General features: G+C 36.9%; 1 protein-coding gene across 5 annotated transcripts in view; it reads left to right on the forward strand.

Moving 5' to 3' along the window:
- The window catches only part of ALS2 (alsin Rho guanine nucleotide exchange factor ALS2), a 54,763-nt gene that overhangs the window by 33,282 nt on the left and 7,912 nt on the right, over window positions 1–13,569 (forward strand). For 3 of the 5 annotated variants that reach the window (XM_052676297.1, XM_052676295.1, XM_052676298.1), the window contains 16 exons: window positions 207–272; window positions 2,851–3,013; window positions 3,794–3,925; window positions 4,167–4,295; window positions 4,657–4,727; window positions 5,089–5,155; window positions 5,349–5,551; window positions 5,696–5,761; window positions 7,486–7,584; window positions 7,978–8,142; window positions 9,007–9,118; window positions 9,425–9,502; window positions 9,607–9,740; window positions 11,552–11,719; window positions 12,720–12,837; window positions 13,381–13,538. In XM_052676297.1, the coding sequence (XP_052532257.1) occupies window positions 207–272; window positions 2,851–3,013; window positions 3,794–3,925; window positions 4,167–4,295; window positions 4,657–4,727; window positions 5,089–5,155; window positions 5,349–5,551; window positions 5,696–5,761; window positions 7,486–7,584; window positions 7,978–8,142; window positions 9,007–9,118; window positions 9,425–9,502; window positions 9,607–9,740; window positions 11,552–11,719; window positions 12,720–12,837; window positions 13,381–13,538 (1,929 nt within the window). Of the gene's footprint in view, window positions 1–206; window positions 273–2,850; window positions 3,014–3,793; window positions 3,926–4,166; window positions 4,296–4,656; window positions 4,728–5,088; window positions 5,156–5,348; window positions 5,552–5,695; window positions 5,762–7,485; window positions 7,585–7,977; window positions 8,143–9,006; window positions 9,119–9,424; window positions 9,503–9,606; window positions 9,741–11,551; window positions 11,720–12,719; window positions 12,838–13,339; window positions 13,539–13,569 lie in introns of all 5 variants that reach the window. The other 2 variants (XR_008204916.1, XM_052676299.1) reach the window with 2 other exon arrangements.

Below are 13,569 nucleotides of genomic sequence, written 5' to 3' on the forward strand. Positions count from 1 at the left end.
CCTTCATGTGGAAAGTGAGTACTCAGTGTTAATGGTAACACTGAGTATTTCAGTGTTTGATATTTTCTCAAGCCCTTAGGCTTTTGATCACTTGTGTAACAGGTAATGAGGATCTCACTGGTATGCTGATGGAAACTACAATAGATGCCATTTCCAGGATTGTTCCCAGTTTGAAACTAAAGGTTTCTTTTCTTTGACCATTTTAGGTACTGTACTTCAATAACAAATTTCCTTGTAATGGGAGGATTTATGCTTCTCGCAAAGCCTGCAATGTAAGCAAACTTTTACCATGATGTGGAGTTCTTGGTCAGCTTGTAGAGTGTTCTAAAGAACTATTTGTGTGCATGTGTGTGTATAGTAATGAGCATGTAGTGACATTGCCTCAGCATACTTGAGTACAATAATTCATCTTCCATTAGATGAAGAAAAAGGTTTCTTCCTTTAAAGTATGATAATAATTCATGTTAAAATGCTGCTTAATTAGCTCAATTGCCATTATATCTAGGTGTGGAGAGAGGAGGAAAAAGATCATAAGTGATGGCAAATTGTTTAAAAGAAGCGTAAGTGGATTTCGAGTAATTTCCGAAAGCTTAGGAGTGATGTTAAGTTTTCATTATCTATTCAGTGTTTGTCAGTATTTTATGCTTTCAGTTATTGCTCCCTAGATTATACAGAACGGTGAATATTTCTTTAAGAGTTAGTGAGAGTAGATATTGTGAATTCAGTTTTGTTTGAATTCTTTTATGTTTATATTCTTTTAAGTTTGTGGAAGCTCTCTAAAAGGATGGAGAAACAGCACACTTTCTGCATCAGACTTGCTTTACTACTTGTACAGATGCTTTTAAGGTTGAAGAAAGAAACTGTGCTTTTAGATCTTAGAATACAGCCTTTTCTCAGTTAAACAGTATATTTGCCTATGAATTGAAGTAGTGATGCTGTACAGCTCTCGCTCTACTGTTGTGAGGAAATCGTTGTAATGGAGTTTTTTTTCCAAATGTTGTCAGAAAAATTGCCAGTTTTCATTCCTTCCTAAAGTCTCTCATCTGGACGTGATTTTGTTACAGCTGATCATGATACACTTTGAATGTAGCATAAGCAATGGTACTGGAAGTTCTTTGAAATATTGGGGTATCTAACACGGAATTTTCTACACCTGTGGAGTAGTGCCAATGACTGAATACAAAATCCCACTGCAGAGAGACATTGAGAATCTTTCCACAGTGTGCAGGATTCTTAGGGTGACTTGCAAGAAATCAGAGTTCAAGAATAAGCTTGCTTATTATTAGCAGTGACAAATTCTGGATGCTGAAATTGTGTACTAGATTCTTCACACTGGTTGACACTGTTTGGTATCAAAGCTCCTCCTACTGCAGCCAGGGTCTCATAAGGTGAACAGCAATTTTTAAGGGTTCTGAGACTTCAGAGAGCAGATATCATGGAAGTTTTGGCCCTTACCTGTAAAGGGAAGCCAAGAATATCTTTGCTGATAACGATTTTGTTTTTGCAGTGAATTCTGTCTCTGTGAATGGTTAATGGCATCAGTGTGTCTTTTCTGGATGTTCCAGGATATTCCAGAAGATGAACAGTTAGCCTTAACAGTTAGTCTTAACTTTCTTTTAAGCTAGCTGACTTCATTGGGAAGTTTAGTTATATACATCTATAGTATATAGATGTGTATAAGAGTATACAGGTACTTGCTATTATTGTTTGACACTTTCCTATGGAGAGAACTCCCTGTGAGGATCTTGAAGCACTTCAGAAATGCAAGCCACCCATTTAAGTGGTTGGCTTAGTTTAAATTTACAAGTAAGTTAAATAATTTTTAAATGTATAGTTAAAAATACAATCTTGTCTCTAAAGAAGACTCTTCTTGATGCTTATTGAGCAAGAGAGTTCTTAATATCATTAGCAGACCTAGAGAAGATACATAAGATACCATTTCGTGCATCAAATTAATCATGTAGAGCTCTAGGGAGCCTGATGTGCAATTCTCTGATCTGGTTCTTTGTCCCTGGGGCTTACTTTCTCAGCCTCATCTGGTTCTTGAACTTCATGGTTTAAATGCTTCCCAGCTGGATGTGTATTAATGCAGATATGTCCTGTGTGCACATGTGATGGCACAGGTACTGTGAAGGAGAGGGAAAAGCAGATTTGTTTTCACTTTTATGAAGAAATCCTGGTCTTGTGTGCTAATGCATTGTCTTCAGAATCATTTCCCTCTTCTTCTCTGAACTAGATTAGTTCTCCCTCTTGGAAGTCAGACTGAGGATTGAACAGATTTCCTGCCTTTCTTTGAGGTAGGATGTAATTTTTCTAGTTAGGGGAAAAACTGTTCAGCTTTCTTGAGTAACAGGGGTGGGGAAGAGATTATTTGGTTATATTTAGGAAAGTGTACTGGAGCAAAGTTAAGATTCATTTAGGCCTCCTTATATGAGTCAACACTGCTAGAAACTCACTACTTTAACAATAACCATGACAAAGCTAAAACATTCCACCTATTTTTTTCTTTTACTCGCCACGTGTCAAAGGGGAAAAAGGCAATTAATTACTCTTCAAGTGGGGCAACTAAGTCAGCTTTCTTCAGCCAGCATAATGACTGAGCTTGTGCGAGCAGAACTGAACTCCTGTGTTGCAGTTGGTAGAGAGCTACATGATTTTATTACAGTACTTGCTTAAGTTAAATTGGGAATGGATTAATAAGTAGCACATGTTTGCCTTTGTTATTTTTGTTTTATGGAAATCCAAAAAGGTGCATTCTGTGCTAGTACAGTGCTCACTGATGCAAAGTATCACTGATGTCTTACTGTCATTCTTGTTTCCTTCCTGTTCCCCAATGGTCCTATCATTTAGAGACTTCTTGAGTAAAAGTCAGGAGCTGTTACAGAAATTGTCTGAGTACAATGAGGAAAACCTGCAGCTAGTGGATGTTCTAAATGCTCTGTTTTTCATGCCCTTTGGACGACTTCATGATTATGCCAGAACCTTGCTAAAGCTTGCCACGTGTTTTGAAGTGGTAAGCTGTCTTTATCTATATCTCAAAAAATATCACACGAAACTTATTGCTTGGAAATAGCAGTGAGAAGTAGATGCCGGGTAATTAGAAGTAGCTTAGCCCTCACTGAAACTACCTTGGATTCAGCTTTGCTACAGAGAAAGATCGTGTACATTGCAAATTCATAAGCCACACTTGCGTAGATCACACAAGTAAAATGTTGTTACTCTGCCAGAACTTTCTGGTGCTTGAATGCCTAATTGAAAATTTTTCTTGCGTTATTTTGATGTCTGCGTATTGTTTTTCACTTCATGTAGCATTTTTAGAGTGGTGATCCTTGGCTTTAGCACTACTGAAGATAATGTGTAATATTAGATATACGTCTTTATACATAGCAAATGTCTACAACTGCATGCTATTGAAAGAGCAGGTGACTACCCAGCAGTAAAAATTACATGCATGTCTGTCCCAGTGTGCTTATGAGAGGCATTACTCCTGAAGTTGTGATCATTTTTTCTGCTACATCTTGTTAAGCTGCAAGAAAGTGAGCCATGTAATTATGTATGTTAATCATTCTGCCTTTAGTGTTGATGGAACTTCTCTGGTCTAAACTCCTGTCACACCAAGAGAACATGTGACCAGGAAAATTACCTAGCTTCCATTGTTGTTTTTATTAACTAGACCAGCTGTCATACACTTGGTGCTAATTTAATAAAATGGGATACTGTCTTGCAGCTTGGTTATTGTTATTGGTGCAGGCCCTCAGAAACTCTGTCAGGTCTGTCTTGTTTTGTGCCCTAGGCATCTCCAGAATACCAGAAGCTACAAGATTCTAGCTCTTGTTATGAGAGCCTTGCTGTCCATCTTGGCAGAAAAAGGAAAGAAGCGGAGTACACACTTAGCTTCTGGAAGACATTTCCTGGGAAAATGACGGTATGATGACAATTGTCAGCCTGTTAGTAGCTGGTATGTCTGGCTGTGAACTTTATATTGTCTGTTATCTATGCTACTTTCAGTTGCAGATTGTATTTTTTTTGGCTTGTGTTGCTGACGTAATGTAATTTTAGAAAATTTTGGCCTATGAAAGTACACTATGAAAAATAAATAGCACTGATCTTAAGTCATAATCAGTGAGAAGTAAACTTCTGTGACTATTACTAATCTCTACCTGTAGGATTCTTTGCGGAAGCCAGACCGTCGTTTAATCTGTGAAAGCAGCAACAGGGGGTTGTCCCTACAGCATGCTGGAAGATTCTCTGTGAACTGGTTTATCCTCTTTAATGATGCTCTGGTGCACGCTCAGGTAAGCCTGCTTGCATCCAGGAACAAAGCTTTCTTTCAAACAATGTGACTCATTTTTCATACAGCGAAAGTAAGTTTTTGCACTATTCACTACAATATTTCTTAACACAGAGTGATACTTTTTCATGTTTACTAAGGAATTTGAAATGATCTGCTAGTGTTTTCTTTCAGTGTATGTTTGGTGTTGCCTTGTGGTTGGCATGGTTTCTGCTCTCTTTTTTTGAGAGAGGAAAGTGTGCATAAGGAGCCCGTAATACCATTTTCCTTAGTCTGTAGAGGAAGAAATTATGTTCAGAAAAATCATGGGCAGGGGTAATGAATCAGTTAGTACTCAGTGAAGTTTCTCTTTTCCTTTCCTTCAGTTTTCAACACACCATATTTTTGCCTTGTCTACACTGTGGGTAGAAGCTCTTTCAGAAGAAGCTGGTAATGTGTGAGTATGAGTATTTATTGTGTTGTGAGGCTTGGGTGGGAGGATTAGGGCTTTGTAAAACAGTTACTGTAAACTAGGAGCAGAATGAGGTGTAATCATTTTTAGCCCCTTTTCTTTCAGATGATTTTCTTTTATTTCTGTTTTTAAAAAAAAAAAAAAAGTTGTTTAAAAATTAAGAACAACAAGATAGAATCAAGAGATTAGCCAGTAGTCTTTTCTGCTGCTTTTTTACTCATGACCTAATGTAAAAGTGAATTCTAATGAGTTGAGGCAACGGTGATACAATATTCATGCTCTAAGAAACATTGCTCTTTGGATGAAATTTCGCTAGATTACAATGACTCTCTTGCCTTCCTTGTAGGAATGGATTGAAGATTACAACACCAGAAGAACAGTTTGTTCTGCTTTCTTCAACACCACAGGAAAAGGTAGGCGTATCTGCAAGTTTTTCATGGCTTCAGTGACACAAACATTTTTCTCTCCTACTGTAAAAGCAAACAGGGAGAAGTAGCAGTACTGTACTGCAGAGCGCAAAGGAGATAGCTGTAGTTGCTGTAAAGGAGAGAGCTTCTATGCAAAAACAGATGCTAGCTAAATTCTGTGATTAAAACTCTGTTTCAGACTAAGTGGCTGAGGGCAATAAGTCAAGCAGTGGATCAGGCCCTTAAAGGGACTTCTGATATAATTCTATATGGAGCTGGAGGGAATGTTCCAAGACAGGAACCTCCTATTTCTCGCAGTGCCAAATACGTCTTCTATAAGGACCCAAGATTTAAAGATGCTGTTTATGATGGGAGATGGCTCTCAGGAAAACCCCATGGCAGGTAAAAGCATTTGAACGTAACAGTTGAAAACAAAATGAATTGCTAAGTGGGCTTATTCACAGGAGCCTGTTTGTGTAGTGCTGAGTGAACTGATTATCTAGTATGCATCTTTGTATAAGAAGTACAACTTTGTTTATTTTCCAGAGGGATCCTAAAGTGGGCTGATGGAAGAATGTACTCAGGGACCTTCCGAACTGGACTGGAGGATGGGTAAGATCTTCCACTATTTGTGGAGGGAGAGAGCAAGAAATACTTTTGGTGTAAGTTATAGCAAGGATTATAAGAAGATAGTAAATAAATCTTTTAATTAAAAGATTTTGCAGTGAATCTCATTGAGCCAGGGTTGTGAATGTTAGGATATCCGTGTGCATTGATACTTGAATAATCCAGAGCTATGTTAATTGTCTTCAGAGTAGACTCTGTAACTGCAATTAAAAGCTTGCTGTTTAATAAAACTGGAACTAATTGGGGTAATCAGCTGCAGGATGGAGAGAGAGAGAGAGAGAGAGTGGTAAAACAGTTGAGAAAGAATGAGTAGGTGATGTGAACTTCTAAGCAGAGGAACCCAGTTAAAAGCTGTACAGTCAGGTTTTCTTTATATAGGTATCTAATGTTTTGTGTTGCAGCGTTCTTTCAAAATGTCCAGTTGGTGCTTTATTCCAGTTGGTGCTTTCCTTCTAGGAAAGGCTGTGGTTTTCATACAGTGTAGTGATGCAACTTCTTTCTTTTTTTTTTTTTTTTTTTCCCCTCAATGTTTGTTGTGGAGTGGGGGTGTAAGAATTTTGGAAGGAGATGAAGTCTTGAAATATAAGCCTTTTGTCTTAAAATGCATGAATATATGATCCTGGTGACTAAGATAATCATGTCAGAGGAGTTTGAAAATAGGATGCACGGGAGTGAGTCCTGGATATTAATAATTTATCTTATGAAACAAGTGAGACCACTTAAAAGTAAACTAATAGTTGATTATACAGCTTTGAATTAATCCATTGCTAAGAATCTGCTTATGGCATTATTGAGGCTGCAAAGTTAACTTCTTTCCAAACATTCTTATACCAATCTTGTGAGCAGACATGTCTGTGCATGGCAGGGTTAAAATATCTGAAGAGTCCTATTGAATTCCAGTTGTATTTTTGAAGTATCAAGTCAGAGGAGACGCTGAAATGTGATCAGGCTGTGGGCAGATTGTTAGCATGCACCTTAGTTATTGGCATATGTTAAACTGTAAAGCCAGATCAGAGCTTTTCGCACATGTAACTAGTAAATGTAACTAACCACGATCACTTTGGCATTCTTGGAGATTCCTAACATAAACAGATTGATATTTAGCATTATTTACTATGATAATTAAATGCATATTCTTGCGTTTCAACATGCACGCTGTTCTCAACATTTAGCAATAGCATTATGCGGTGGGCTGGATGTGCTCACAGGAGAATCTTTCATAACAGAATTTTAGCCTCTTTATAAGATCAAGTCCTATGAATAAGTTGTCTGTTCAGGTGTGAAAATATGAACAATTTTGTGCATTTGCTTGAGCATAATTAGAAGCTAGCATCTTGTTTTCTTCTTTTAAATGTTGTCACCTTGGAATAATGGTGCATGTGAGTTATCAAGACTTGAAGACAACCAAGGTAGACATAAGATGTGAGAAGTCTTGTGTCCTTTAATAAGTCAAAGAATGCTGCAGCGTAGTAGAGAGGGGAAAGCTTAGAGCAGTGTCAAAATGCAAAACCAGAAGAAGCAGTACAGATTAAATTGACCTAATGATGCTGAAATTTTTGCTTTCTCTCTTTACATCAAAAAAATCTAACTGTTGCAGCTAGAGATCTGCAAAACCATAGAGCATTTTGATTTTAGAATGGGTGTTACATGTTTTTATTGAAATGAGTTAGTATTATAGCTGCTTGTGTTCCATGTCTGTGCACTGACAGGTATGGTGAATACAGAGTGCCAAATAAAGCCTTGAATAAAGATGACCACTACGTGGGGTACTGGAAGGAAGGCAAAATGTGTGGGCATGGAGTCTACAGGTAATTTGTGTTTGTGTTCCCATCACTGCAGAGGGGAGTCCCCTTACCAACCAGCCCCATGTATGTAGGTGTATTGTTAGCTTAGCTTATTTTCTACTTTTACTTTGAATTGCTCAGATTTATACTCATGTTGTGTTCGGTTAATAACATACGTTTTACAGTTGCTACCATCTTTCAAAAATTCATGATATTCTTTTCTTTAGAGATAAGTAAAATATACCAGTGTTGCTTGCTGGGGAGAAGTTGCCTTTAAAACACCAAAGCTCATTTATGTCCCAAAAATACTTTAACTATAGTTTTTATTTGGTATGACTGTGATGTAGCTCTTATAAGGAAAGAAGGGATGGCAAACTGGAGGAATCTTGCTTATTCCTTTTTTTTTTTTCTTCATAGCTATGCTACTGGTGAAGTATATGAAGGCTGCTTTCAGGATAATATGCGTCATGGCCACGGGCTGCTGCGCAGTGGGAAGCTTACCTCTTCCTCTCCCAGTATGTTCATTGGACAGTGGACAATGGATAAGAAGAGTGGTTATGGTGTTTTTGATGATATTACAAGGTAACATTGGAGGTGCTTGAATTCTTAAGCACTAATACAACATACATGTATACGAATATATACATTAAGTAAATGTTTTCTGAGCACAAATCAATATAGTTTTGTCTTTCCAGTCACCAAATCAATGTTTTTTTTCATCCCTGAAAAGAGGGGTTTTAGTTGGAGCTCAAGAAACCAGTTTTGGTTTAAGTGGACTGAAAGCGCACTTAAAAAGCAGAATAATAAGAAGACTGAAAGTGGAAGAAGTATGTGTGTATTTCTTGAAACAGAGCTAATAGTATTTTCAAATGTCAAGTGACTTTGAAGGCCTCCTTCTCACTCCCTGCAAAGAACTTATTTTTTTTTTTTTTTAATTATCCCCTCAATTTGAGTCATCTAGCTTAGGTAAAGAAACCAAAACTTAGGCAGCAAATTGCCTAAAATAAGCATATAGCATCTGTTCTAAGTAACTGTCAAATATATCAAGTAGATGCCTAATGAAGCTGAAGATCTCTTTTCACATACAATTTGTTTGCTGAACTGGATCAGATTCAAGTTTCTGTGTTTATTTGCTGCAGCTACAGCTTGGGTTCCTTTAGGTAGAAATTGATCTTAACTGGGCTTCAACTATTCCAGGCAGTCAGGAACAGTTTGCTTGGATGTAGCCAATCTAATGTGACTTATTAAAGAAAGTTCTTAGAATTCCTTTATATCAAAAAGTCTTATTCTCTTTAATCTAGTGAAACTGGATTGACAGGCTTGTACCGAGTGATACGTAACTTATTTATAATGTTTTTTGTGATGGTCAAATACCAGAATAAAGCCATAGAAAGAGAAAATATATATTAATTAAGCTGCATTATTTCTGCTTCATTTTTTCTTCAGAGGAGAAAAGTATATGGGAATGTGGCAAGATGACCTTTGCCAAGGCAATGGTGTTGTAGTTACTCAATTTGGATTGTATTATGAAGGAGCCTTCAGCACTAATAAAATGATGGTGAGTTGAGTACTAGGATTTGTGCTACAGTAATTTGTCCCTGAGATGTGGTACTCTTGGGGGGTAGATGGTTGGTCATATAAATAATCTGTTAGGTTATGTAAATATTCTGTTCTTCTAACCTTCTGTTGTGCTGTTCTGTTTTTTAAATGTCTATATTGCAGTTTTGTTTTACCTAGGACTGCTGCAGAAGTTGTTTTAAAAAAAAATTAAGAATTAGTAGCAAATATTTCAGTGTATCTTCAGATCTGTAGTCTGGCCTTCTGTTACAATTACAGTGCTGTTTTTTTCTGATTCTCTTTGTAGGGGACTGGCATTCTGCTCTCTGAGGATGATACAGTTTATGAAGGGGAATTTTCGGATAACTGGACTCTGAGCGGAAAGGTTGATATTACAATAATTTGTAAACTGTTATTTTTAAAATAATAATAATCTTGTACTTTGAGTCCTAATAGCTTTCAGTTCAATTTTCATTGTCTTTTTTCAAGGGAACACTGACCTTGCCAAATGGAGATTATATAGAAGGTCTCTTCAGTGGAGAATGGGGATCTGGAATAAAAATCACAGGAACCTACTTCAAACCTAGCTTATATGAGAGTGAGAAGGATAAGCCTAAAGCATTGTGAGTGTTGAGTTGAAATATTTTCTGATGAGGTTCAGTAATGCTGTCAGATGTAACCCTTGGCTTTTTTCAGAGGCTGGTTAAATTATTTTCCAAAGAAAAAAATGAGATGTTGAGAAGATGCTTCCTCCTTTTTTTATTCCTTTTCTCTCCTCTCTAAAAAATAAGATAAACCCCTATTTCATAGCTGTTGTGGTATTCACTACTACTTGAGTAATGATATAAAAATTACAGGATACTTGATGCGTTGCTACTGACCTATAGCAGTCCCAGAACTACTTGTTTGTACCTGGACTGGCTGTTAGAACCTGAATTCGTATCTAATGATTTATGATTATATTTGTGAGAGAGACTAAGTTGCATTTGAGGGATTAAATCATTCAAGGAGTGTTCTACCTTCTGCTAATGACTCTGATGGTAATTTAATGTCAGTAAGGGTGTGTTTTAGCTAACAGAATTAGCTAACTACTACAACTTTTCCAAACAGCAGAGTACTTGAACTGCTGAATTGCCAAAAATGAAACAAGGCATTTTAACAAATTATTTTGCAAAGCATATATAATAGTAACAGCTGTATAATCTCTGGAAAGAAACAGTGTGTTTGTTCTAGTTAAATCATAACTGAGATCTTTAAGTAGAATAAATTTAAGTAAATTTTAAGAAGAGTGGTAGATGAAAGTTCAGTGTTTAGTAGTGCTGTATATTGGTCTGCAATACTAATAATAGTTGTACAGAATTCAGTGTCTTTGAAGCTTACTCTGAAATTTCAGATTAAAATGGGAAACACAACTGTTTTAACCCAGATTACTTCTTGCTATGCTTCCAGAACCGTTCACTGCTGATTTCTTTTGACAGTGCTGACACCCACAATGGGATGTGGAGTTACGCAGACCTCCCTGCTGTACTGCATACTTAAAATCTTAGCAACTGCCTGTTTTTACCCCAGTAGGGAGTCTATGAATAAATGTATGTACATATTTGTGAAGACAGCTTGTGAAATAAGGGTTTCACCAACCCTTTTCAGTCTCTTGAGACTGAAAATCTTCTGATATCAGTTGTGGAAAAAGCTTGAAAGCCTTCTTTTTCTGCTTTGTGAGACTGAAAGCGTGGAGAAATGTCAGTGTTTCTAGTTCTCATCTAAGTTTGGTGGGGAAAAAATATTTATGAAAGATCTGGCAGTTTCTGAAACTTGATTGAAATCAACAAAAGCACTGCCAGACTTAACAGTTCTATTTGCTTTCTGAAAGCTTTTTGAAGCCCCGAATTCAATTTTATGTCTTATGAATATGGATGGGCAGCAGTTCTTGGTTTTGTGTATAGAGAATCCCTGAGCAATGGCTGTCAGGGAAAGGATGCCTGCACTTGTTTTGCTTGCTACAACCTCATACCTAATGTGATGCAGCATTATCTGTAGATGATACTTTTGGGCCAGAGACCATAGATGGATGTTTTTTGTCTGTGTACGTAGACTATTTGTACATTCTAAGATCGTGAGATGCTTGGGATATCTCTGTACAATGTTCTTTATTATGTTAACATGTACAATCTTCTGAATCAACGCCAGTGATGTAAATAAGCCTCATCAATCACAGTATGTCCTATTTGATTGGAAAAAAGAATGGTGCTTTTATGTTTAAACAAGTACTGGGTTTATTCTCAGTGATGAACAGTAAGAAACTATTAAGTATATGAGGTTTTGGTAAAGTTCTTTGAGATGTTAGGTTGACATTAGCTATGAAAAACCACTTATGTCTAAATGTGTTGTTTCAAGTGTGTTTGATTTTTAACAGACTAACTGATCACTTTATTAGGCGGAAACTTGGAATCCTGGCAGTGCCTCCTGATGAAAAATGGAAGGCTGTATTTGAAGAATGCTGGAACCAGCTTGGCTGTGATAGCCCAGGCCAGGGTGATAGGTGGAAGGCTTGGGACAACATTGCAGTGGCTCTGACCACCAACCGACGGCAACACAAGGACAGGTTGGTTCCTAGAGAATGTAGTGTGCAAGATGAAGAAAGTATTGACAGAAACTGGAACTGTGCTCTACTCTAGAAACTGATTCTGGTAAAAATCATTTGTGTTCTGTAAGCAACAATAACAAAGCATCAAAACAGAACTCCTAATACAAACATTTCTTTCAGGGACATGGTGTCTAGGGTTAGTTCAGATGTTACAGTCTGTTAGATTATTCAGTGTGTATTAATAAGATGCTAGCTAATTACTACTGAAAGATCTTTAACAGATAAGAGAATGTTCAGTTGTCACAACTGAAATTAGTGAAGAAAAATCAGGAGAATATAGGGAACAGAAATTCAAGGGGTGGGAAGAAAAAGTTTCTTGGATAATTTTTTGTGAGATTAAAAAATAAATAACAAACCACCAACAAAAGCCACAAAACAAACACAAAGAGGCTTAGACTTTTCAGGGTATTGCACAAGAGACTCATTTAGCAGACTTTGCTAATTAAGAGAAAAATAGCTGTAAATGAGCTCAGAAGATTAACACAGGAAGCTGGCTTCTAACATCAAGAAACTTATGGTAAAAACAGTAGTGTGACACTTAGTTAAATACTGCTAATGTCCAGGAAATGTGTAGTGGCAAGTTGCTGGTGGTTCCTGAATGTCTGTCAGAGTGGGAATTGGTATCTTCCATGTTCCTGATTTTACAGACTTGGGATTTTATAGTAAAACAAGTCTGTGGTTGTGTATTTCCACAATGTTATTTCAAATTAAATTTGCTAAAGGGAAGTTGCGGAATTTTTGTGCAACCAGTATGGAAGATGAAGTTCAGGCTGAAGGATTCATTAAGACTTTGAAAGTTCAAGGGCATAAAAGATTGACTAGTTTCCTATGTATATTTCTACCATCTTTTTCTTTCTGGCTTATCGCTTTCTTGTTGAAACTTCCATGTTTTGCTTCAGTTTTTATTCCTTCTCTGTCTCCAATAATCTGTATGTATTTGTCCTTTTTATGACTGCAGTCCAGAATTACTGAGCCGTTCTCATACTCAGACACTGGAAAGTCTAGAATTCATTCCGCAACACATTGGTGCCTTCACCTTGGAAAAATATGAAAATATAAAAAAATATTTGATTAAGGTATTGTGACTATCAAATGCTCATATAGCTTGTTGGCAAGGCATTATGTTAAATTCATTTGAGTTGTAACTTGTGTAAGAGCTTCCTTGAATCCCTTTAGTATTTGCATGTTTATAGTCCATGTTGAATTCATTCATATTTACTTAAAACTTTCTAAGTCATTGAGTTCAACAACCATTAACTAAGACTAAAATCACTGAGTATCTAACAAATATTTCTTTAAAGTCAGTTTTTTCTCAGTTGCTGTTTTGATTTTTATGTAGTGGATCCCAGCAGAACATTCTGTAGTACTTACTATATCATGTTAAATTTGATATTTATCCAAGCATGTTCTTGAGCTGTCTTGACCACTGTATGAGTCTGTATTCAGCAATACATGAATTTCTTAATTTAAATGGTCATTTGTTAATGTATCTGCAATATTTTTGTTTCAAATTGTGTTGTTGTTTTTCTGATCCATCTCTAGTTCCACATTTTTTTTTTTCTTCAACCTGCCTAGCAGGTTGATCTATTTGACCAGGCAATTGGTATCTTTCACATCAGGCATGTGATACTCCTCTCCATCCGTTGGGCAAGCTTGTGGAAACATTAGTAGCTGTCTACAGAATGACTTACGTTGGAGTGGGAGCTAATCGACGGTTACTGCAGGAGGCAGTAAGAGAGATCAAGTCCTACCTCAAACGCATCTTCCAATTGGTTAGGTAATGAGATTCCAGTGTTCAAGTCAAACTA

The sequence above is a fragment of the Tympanuchus pallidicinctus genome, unplaced genomic scaffold, assembly GCF_026119805.1.
Source record: "Tympanuchus pallidicinctus isolate F22 unplaced genomic scaffold, pur_lepc_1.0 scaffold15, whole genome shotgun sequence".
NCBI lineage: Eukaryota > Metazoa > Chordata > Aves > Galliformes > Phasianidae > Tympanuchus > Tympanuchus pallidicinctus.